General features: G+C 38.7%; 1 protein-coding gene across 1 annotated transcript; it reads left to right on the forward strand.

The window, feature by feature from the left end:
* Window positions 1–309: 309 nt before the first annotated feature.
* Vta1 (vesicle trafficking 1) lies at window positions 310–7562 on the forward strand. Its single transcript, XM_067786342.1, has 3 exons — window positions 310–541; window positions 601–751; window positions 6656–7562. The coding sequence occupies exons 1-3, from the start codon at window positions 370–372 to the stop codon at window positions 7266–7268; spliced, it is 936 nt and encodes a 311-aa protein (XP_067642443.1). The 5' UTR covers window positions 310–369; the 3' UTR covers window positions 7269–7562.
* Window positions 7563–9181: the final 1619 nt, after the last annotated feature.

Here is a 9181-nt window from a genome sequence, read left to right on the forward strand (position 1 = left end):
GAATGATGACAAAGTTTGATCTCTTCTGCATAAACGTCAAAATTCCAAAATGATTGGATCACCTGATTCGTATTTGACTATCGCTGTCTCATTCTGTATCTCTTTCTATCACCCGCTGAAGATAGGCGCCGCCATATTGAACAGCCTGTATCATTCACAATGCAATACACAAAGCCCAAAAGTCATGAAAGGAAATTCCAAAATTTGTCTCCTATCAAGGGTTAAGGGTTAAGTGTGCAGGCGTTTCGAACAATTACAGCTATTGACCAATAGATGTCACAAAATTGACATTTGACAGCTGCTGACTTCATAGTTGATTGTTGTTGTTGTTGTTGACCACAGAAAAAAATTGTTAGAACCAGAAAAGTCATGGATTTTCCACCTTGTCCTCCAAGTTTAAAACCAATTCAACATTATTTGAAGATTGCACAAGAGCATGATTCCCGTGATGTTGTAGTTGCGTACTGGGCGCGCCTGTATGCGCTGCAAATTGGCTTGAAAATTTCAAAACAGCAACCAGATGAAACGAAATTACTTTTGTGTATGTGTTTGGAAGGTGGAGGGCTATATACATATGACTCATGTATGTTTTGATTACAGCTATTATGGATTGGTTGGAGACGACCAAAAAGACGCAACTAGAAAATGAGGCAATCACTAACGAAGTGGCGGCACAAGCACATTTGGAAAATTATGCATTGAAACTCTTTTTGTACGCAGATAAACAAGATCGTGAATCAAATTTTGGCAAGTGAGTAGTACGAGCCTAAGGAAATTTGGGTTAGCTTTCCACTAACACTCAAAATACACTTCAGCGTAGGAGCGCTGATACCATTTTTCGGGTAGACGAGAATGTAAAGAAACCAACGGAACGGCACGGATTCATTTACCAGCGAAGAGTACCCTTCTGGCAGCAAGGTTTAAAACTTAATGCTTGGTTTTCACTGGGTCAAATTTGACCACAGACTTAGCCATATTATGACAACGGCTTATCATACAACGTCAAATGCGCTTACCGTTCGTTTTGGCCATTAAATGAAAACGACAATTGTCCAACGGTATTGCAAATTTAATGTTAACATTTCCTTTAGGCCTTATGAAAACCATGTTTAAGAAATGTGTGACGTTCGTACTACGATAACATTTAGTTAGCATGCTTCGGGTGGAATCACCTTGCTCATCTGTTCGCCTACCATAAAGGCATTGATAGCGGTAGGCGTAATAACCGTAGATCAAGCAATTAGTGCACCCATCCAGTTAAGATAACGCTTCACGATTTAAAGTCCCATCCTTGAGCATGATCCATGTAAGCGGCCCTCAAAATCGATTAAAAAAATGTCTTCCCTTGACAGTTGTGCTAAATCGTCTGATAGCACCTCCTACCGTTACAGCTCCACAGTCTTTGGTCAGAGTTCTGGTCGGTAGAAAGCTTTGGCCGTACTGCATTTATTTATATATTATGTACCGTGCTATGTAGCATCAACATCAGTAACCTCCCACTAAACCTTAGCGGATTGCTGTTTTTGGGGTTTTTGTTGTAATTGTATTAACGACAAAGGCACTCCCCGAAGGTTTTGGGAGTGTAATCGACGTTTGTGGTCCTTTGCTGAATGTAGTTCCGGTAACAAAGCAATATTAAGGTACTAGTCCGACCATCGTAGGAACGATTAACATGACCACGTTAAATCCCCCAAGCGGGTTAGGAGGCTCAGAGTATACCTGTGGTAGGTATGCCTGTACTAAGAGGAGACTAAAATTCGAAATATGATCCAGGGAAAGAAATTGACAATTTGACATGTATTCTAGTAACATTTGCCCCGCTAACATCAATAGTCCAAAGCTCTGATAACCCGTCATTTAAGGGGTCGATAGACAGGTTACTCGAGGGGTGTACTTTCACCCCAGCGGGTTAAGGGATTAGAATATACCTGCGGCAGGCATGCCTGTCGCAAGAAGCCACTTAAATTCGGTTTCGAGGGGTCACAGTAAATCGTTCCCGAGACAGTCGGGCTAGTACCGGTATGTAATGGATCCTACAAAGGACTGCCCATTTCCACAACCCTTTCCTAGAGGGCTTTTCAGACATCACTTTCTTATATTATGGGATCGCAGCACCCAATTGTAAAAATGGTATGTCCATGAGGTTAAGGCCTATCAATGCAGGCGGGCTTATGCCGAAACGTGGGTGATTTATAGCCGGCGAAGGACTGGCTGCATCTACAATACTCCCCCAAACCTTCGAGGAGTGTTTTGCGGTCATAACAAGGAGTGTTATTGCTGGACCAAGTGTGATTCCTGTATATCGAAAACATCTCAACGAAAAATTATGACTGAACCCGGAAAAGTGTTGTTCTTTGATTGGTTTTAGGCAAGTCATTCAGGCAAGAGTCCGGTCTAATCGCTGGAAAGAGTAGGAATCTTATTTGTCAGAACTCGACGACTTTAACTTCATTTTATTGAATTGTATTCCTGAAGATTACTGGAAAGCCACTCCCATTAATGAACCTTCATTGTATTTATTATTATTATTATTATACATTAGGCTTAAAATGAATTTTAAGACTAACGAGAAAAAGAGCACTACCTGCTATGGCTATCGGCTCAACTTATAATTAAAGATTAATTTATTATTATTTTATTTTGTAATTGAGAGTTTGGTTGTTGTAAATATAAAAGGAGATTTTTTTTTTTTTTTTTTTTAATTTGGAAATAGAGTCTTGTATTTTTAGGAATTTTATAACTACTTCTATATTTTGTATGGAGGGAATATTAAGGAAGTGGGTTGGATTAAGGCATTGGAAAGTCTGGCTTCTAGAATGATGAAAGGATGGGCATTAGAGGAAGGTGTGTGTTATTGTGAGAGGGGTGTTATTTCTATATTAAGTGCAGGTGTTGGGAAGGTTGTTGTTGAGTATGTATTGATGGGAGGTCTTTGTGTGTCCGAGTCGTAGTCATAGTCGTAGATAGGGTTTGATGGGTATTTGTGTTTGGGAACTGGGTTACGTTAGTTTTGCTTGTGTTATTTAATTTGTACCATGTGGATGTAAAGTTGCAGCTAGTTTGGCGACTTCGTCTGCGTATTCGTTACCGGGTATGTTTGTGTGTCTAGGGATCCAAATTAGAGTTATTTTCGGAAATAAGCCTATGAGCATACTTCTAAATGTTTGGGTAGAATTCGTTGTTGTTTATGTTTTGGATGGCTTTTAAAGATGAGCGGGAGTCAGAGCAGATGGCGTGTTTTCCTTTGTGTAATTTATGGTTGATAAAATTGCAAGCATTTCAGCTGTGTATACCGTTGTGTATGCTGGGCAGTTTGCTATTATTATTGTGGACGTTTTTGTGGTGTCACTTGTTCCTATGATTGATATATAACAGAGTGAATTCCTATTTTATCGGAGTCTTTTGTGAAGTCTAATGAAATGAGGGATGCGTGTTTTTCTTTGTGAGAGAGTCGGTAATCATGTGCTCTACATATAGTAGAGCATCAGTTATCGACTTTCCTCTTTTGAAACCTATTTGGTTGTCATGAATGGGTTTGTTATTGCTAACGAACCACCATAACCTGTTGGCAGTGATCTTGTCCATCAATTTAGCTATACATGAATTTGGGGATATAGGGCGGTATGACCTCGTATGTTCCATTGTAAAATGTTGGTGGACATGTTGAAAGTTAGGAATTGAAGGGGGAGGAAGAGGATATTAAGAAGGGAGATTTAGTTTATGTGTTTTTTCTTAGTTGTTTTTTAATAATAATAATAATAATTTATTTATTTACGGTCTTTAAGACCTAGTTCAAGGTAAAAAAAAAAAATATATATATATATATATATAAATAAATTGTATACATTGCATGCTTAATGACTTACAGTATAAAAATAATTTTGCTTTAAACTTATTAATATTTTCACAGTCTTTTATCGCATTTGGTAATTCATTGTACATTTTATAACCTATATATTCTAAAGTCTTCTTCGCGAACTCCGTTCTTACTCTAGGCAGTCTTATATTTCCGCTGCTTCTAGTTCCATAGTTATGTATTTCATGATTAAAATGTATTCTCCCGTTCAGATAATTCGGTGTTATTCCTAATTTCATATGATGTATAAATTTCAGTGTGAAATAATATATCGACTGTTTTACACTGAGCCAGTTTAACATATTTAGCATTGTAGTTTTTGGTGTTCTAAGCGAACATTTTAAAATTAATCGCATTGCCTTGTTTTGTTGTATCTGCAGTTTTTTTATTTGTGTGTCATTTGCTAATAGCAGGATTGTTGGACAATAGATAAAGTGCGGTTCAATAATTGATCGATACACTAATAATTTGTGTCGTTGACTAATATATTTACAAGTTCTGTACATAAAACCAATTTTTTTTGCAATTTTGTTTTCTAAATAATTTATGTGTTCTCCAAATCTAAGGTTTTTGTCGATCCAGACTCCTAGATATTTGATCTTGTCTACTTGCTGAATTTCAACATTTCTTATCTTCAGAGTAATATTGCTAAGGGTATTGGCACCCATAATGCTTTGATTTTTGCAAAATATCATACTTTTGGTTTTATCCACGTTCACTTTCAACTTTCTATGGCATAGCCATTTGTAAAGGGAGTCTAAGTCTTCTTGCATTTTCGATACCGCAAAGCCCTCACTTCTTTCACTAATGGTTATCAATGCATCATCCGCAAATAGTCGAATATTGCAATATTTCAAGCATTCTTTAATATCGTTAATATATATTGTAAACAATAGCGGTGCCAATACTGAACCTTGCGGTAGCCCAATATGTACATCAGCAACCGGTGAAACTGCACTTCCAATTATCGTCTTCTGTTTTCTATTACTCAAATAGCTTCTGAACCATTCCAAGGATTTTCCTCTTATCCCATTATTAAACATAACATTCAGCAGTTCCTCTCTATCCACAGTTTCAAAAGCACGTTTTAAGTCTAAAAAGACTGAGATCACAACTTTCTTATCAGTTATATCCTCTTTCCATTCCGCAATAACCATATTCAGTGCGGTTTCGCAAGAATGGCTTTTCCTAAACCAAGATTGTTCAGGTATAATAATTTGGTATTTATCTAGATATGCCACTAATTGATTTTTAACCACCGTTTCCATAATTTTTTCATCTGCGGGTAGCGTATTAATTGGGCGCAGTTCCTCTGGCCTTACTGTATTTTTGACTTTTTCCGCAGGTACTATAGTTGATACTTTCCAGCAATTTGGAACAATGCTACTGTTTATTGATTCATTTATTATATCTTTGTAGAAGTGAGCAATGTAAATCATGGCATCTTTAAATACCCCCTCCGACAAAAGCTTTTTTCCACCATATTTGTTTAGTATTGTTGTTTTGATTGTCTCTCTCTCTTTACTGTTGAGTGCACGTTTTAGCTGCGCTTTGAGTCGTTTAGAAGCTTTTGTTGGGAGAATCTTAGTTGTTTTGATTTTGTTTAAGGATGTTGGAAAATCTGGTTGGTCGTCGGACTCGCAATCGGATTCGCTTGTTAGTTCCGGTAGGTCGGAGTAATCTACCTGGTTACGTCTTGTAGTAATTTGTTGCGGAAGTTGTTGTTTTGTTGATGTAGTGTTTTGTAGGTGGCTTGAAGATTTTACTTCGTTTTTTCCTGTTGGTTTGTTGTTTTGCTGGGTTATTATTTGTGTTTGGTTCCGAGAAATAGTTGGGTGTTGCTGGTGTCTTTCGTTGTATATATTTAGGGCTGCTTTGAAGTCAATTTTTTTGGTAGTTTTAATGGCCTGGATCTCTTTTTGTTTTATGAAAACTGGACATTTTTTGTCGACTGCTGTGTGGTCAGGTTGTAGATTTTGTCTGATACAATTTATGCAGGCTTCTTCGTTGGTGCACTTCTCTTGCTTTTCCTCGTTGATGTGATGGTTGTTGGCGCAATTTTGGCAGATTTTTTCGCTTTTACAGATTTTTGCTATATGACCGTATCTAAGGCAATTTTTGCATCGTAATGGTAAGGGGATGTAGGGCCTTACTGGTATTTTTTCGTAGCCTACTCTGATGTCGGAGGGCATATTTGTAGAGCTAAATGTGATGGTTATGAGACCCGTTTCGACAATTTCTTCTTTAAATTTCTTTAATATTTTTTTAACTTCGGTCACGTTTTGGTTTTCCAATTCGGCACAAATATAGTCTTCTGGAAGGCCTCTAAGTGCGTTGCAATAAATTACACCTTTTATTTGGTTAAGGGTTTTATGTTCAGAAATTTCGACTGTTGTGTTGTCGTCTAGGGCTATTAGTGAAGTTAGTTTGTTGGCTTGCAGATTATTTTTAGTTTTAATTAATATTTGACCACTTCGCGTTTTTTTACACTCCTCTATTTCACTGCCGCATGTAGCATCGATGGCTTTTTTTACAAGAAAAGGTGAAATATTTTCCAGTGTTTCGTTGCTGTTTGTTCTGGTCATAATTAAGTATATGGGGCCATTGTTCATGAATTGGGAATTTTTCGTTTTATCCCACGTAAAGTTTGGGGTATTTGATTGAGTTTTTTCCGAATTGGATGGGTAGCCCATTGTATATTCCTGGTATATTGCTTCAATAATTGTAGTAAGACACGTGTTTGGCGTATTTATTTATGAACCTTCATTGTAAAATCTTTTGGCTCTTTTATATCAACAGAAATGTCGTAAAAGCATTTTACTCTAGCGGAGTAATTTACGATGTACTGCAAACATTTGGTGAACTCTCTGAAGAATCTATAAACAATCGAAAATATGCTAAATGGAAGGCTGCTTACATCCATAATTGCCTTAAAAATGGTGAAACACCAATGCCAGGTCCACTACCCGAAGCCGAAGATGAGTTTGGTATGGAAGGTGGTGGTAATGATGCTGGAGCTTTAGGCGGTACTGAAATGAACGCCCGTCCGCAAGACTCAGCCGCAGCAGACGATGACGATCCTGGCCCAACACCAATTCCAGATCCATCGCCATCACATACTCCTCCACCAACAGCTGATGAAGTACTCAAAAATCCGAGCAAATTGCCTAGTCCACCAGTAGATGAGGAGAAACCGGGGGGTTTCGAACCATATGTACCCCAAGCACAACCGAGCCACATCTATGTACCACCAACACCCGTTGCAGATTTGCAACTAACACCTGAACAAATAATGAAAGCTCAGAAATATACCAAATTTGCTGGTACTGCTCTTAATTTTGATGATGTTAAAACAGCAATTGATAATCTGCAAAAGGCATTGAAACTTTTAACCACAGGCGATGATAGTTAAATGTTGTTGCAATATCAACAACCTATATAACTAAATAAGAGAAATTTTTTACGAATTGTAGCTTTACAATTGCAGTTGGAAATTGCTGCTGCATTCACGTGAATATATTGAAACTTATTGATTTTTTTGTTTATGTTATATATGTATACAAATGTATGTATTTATTTATGTACTGCTTGTAAACACATGATGATATTCTATGCTCTTTTATTTTAAGTAATAAACACTGACAATGTTGAATATTCAATAAGGAATAATTAATCGAATATATGGAATGCTTAAAATCCTTAGAAATGTCTTTATATATTATGCCCGGAAAAGGTTGAACAGGACATCATAACACTCAAGAAAAAAGTGCGTGGGATGTTACTGGGAAAGCACCCTACCAGCCGCCTTTTTCAGTTATAGTACAGAAAGTTGCAATTAAGGTACAGAAACTAAGTAATTTTTCATTCAACTTTTCTGAACTTCATTTGTAACTTTCTGCACTAAAACTATAAGGAAGTTGTCAGCAATGTAAGCACTATAGGGATTTCTATGATGTAATCTTTACTTAGTATGACTTTGAACAAAGGATTACAAATCTGTAAATCTCTTGCTTACCTTTCCCTTAGATGGGCATTGTTAACAACTTTTCGAGTACAGATGACCCCCTCTGTAAATCCACCGGTGGGGCGATGCCTTATGACTACACGACAACTTCCCTTCAGCTCTGGCTCCGGCCGTAGTACGATGAACAGGAAGGATATATATTTAAGCCGGTATGTCTTGCACCAAATGGGATATTCTAAGTGAACCCCTAACACTCATCGGTTTCACAGTTTCTTCAAAATATTTGTGGTTGTTTGCTGTTCACGTATAAGGTCGTCCTGCAGTCCGCACTTGAGACCATCTTCTCCCCTTGAAACGTCTATTGATAGGCACGAAATATCTCCCCATGATGCCTGAGCACCACTTACACAGCAAGGCAGAAGTGCTCTAAGTTCAAGAGCGAAATGAAACTTAGCAGTTTTAGCTAAGTTATCACCATTCGGAATATCCCAGCAGACAAATGGGTATTACAGGAATAAGGCCGCTTCCCAAGGCAGCCAGTTCTGTGTTTTGGAACCACTCGGGATTTTTCCCGACCAAGGACTGTCATTTCAGTGTAACCCCATTTAATTTGTTGTGTCCCTCCCACAAATTGTCATCCTCTCAGCAGCTCCTTACAGCGGGACTGCGCCATAATCTCCTGCTCCGGGAAGGTATTGAACCCATTCCGGGTCCGTCTCCTGACCCCGTTCCTGAGAAATAGTTTTGCTGCGTTTGCCGAAAAAGAATCTTTTTAGGACGGTCATACTCTTCTCAGTGTGTTTCGTGTAAGGGATGGTTGCATCGGACAGGTTGTTCTGGGCTAGATCCCAAAACCAGACGTCCACGTAACTTCTATAAATCTTTTGTGGCTCCTTGCTGTTCACGCCCAACGGCGTCCCGTAGTCTACGCCTTAGCGTCTTGGCATTCGACCACCTGTCAATACTTATTTCGCTCGAGCGTACCGCCTACTTCTTCGTCACCGAAAAACCCACTTTCATAAACTTTAAAAAAGGAAAGTGGGATGAATGCAAATCCTTTACAGACAGCCGCTTTGCTGCCCCCCTTATCCCGACTGATGCTCGCCAAGGGGATCGTGCTTTCTGCAAGGTCATTGAATCCTCCTCGGCACACTTTATTCCCGTCGGAAGAATTCCAGAAATTCGGCCTCATTTTCCGGCGGAGGCCCCAAATTTAGCGAGAGAACGTGACCTTATAAGACAGCTCGATCCCGGCGACCCTCAAATAAGGGATATAAACTAACGCATCAGATTGCTTGTGGGTGAACACAAGCGGGCGAAATGGGAGGAGCATCTAAGTAGTTGTAACCTCTCTGCCGGTG

The sequence above is a fragment of the Eurosta solidaginis genome, chromosome 5, assembly GCF_040869045.1.
Source record: "Eurosta solidaginis isolate ZX-2024a chromosome 5, ASM4086904v1, whole genome shotgun sequence".
Lineage (NCBI taxonomy): Eukaryota > Metazoa > Arthropoda > Insecta > Diptera > Tephritidae > Eurosta > Eurosta solidaginis.

Excerpts from the sequence above, each read along its gene's own strand:
- Vta1 (XM_067786342.1), top strand. The coding sequence starts at position 370 with ATGGATTTTCCACCTTGTCCTCCAAGTTTAAAACCAATTCAACATTAT. Across the intron at positions 542-600 it reads TGAAACGAAATTACTTTTGT|CTATTATGGATTGGTTGGAG; the intron begins GTATGTGTTTGG and ends TTTTGATTACAG. Across the intron at positions 752-6,655 it reads CGTGAATCAAATTTTGGCAA|AAATGTCGTAAAAGCATTTT; the intron begins GTGAGTAGTACG and ends TTATATCAACAG.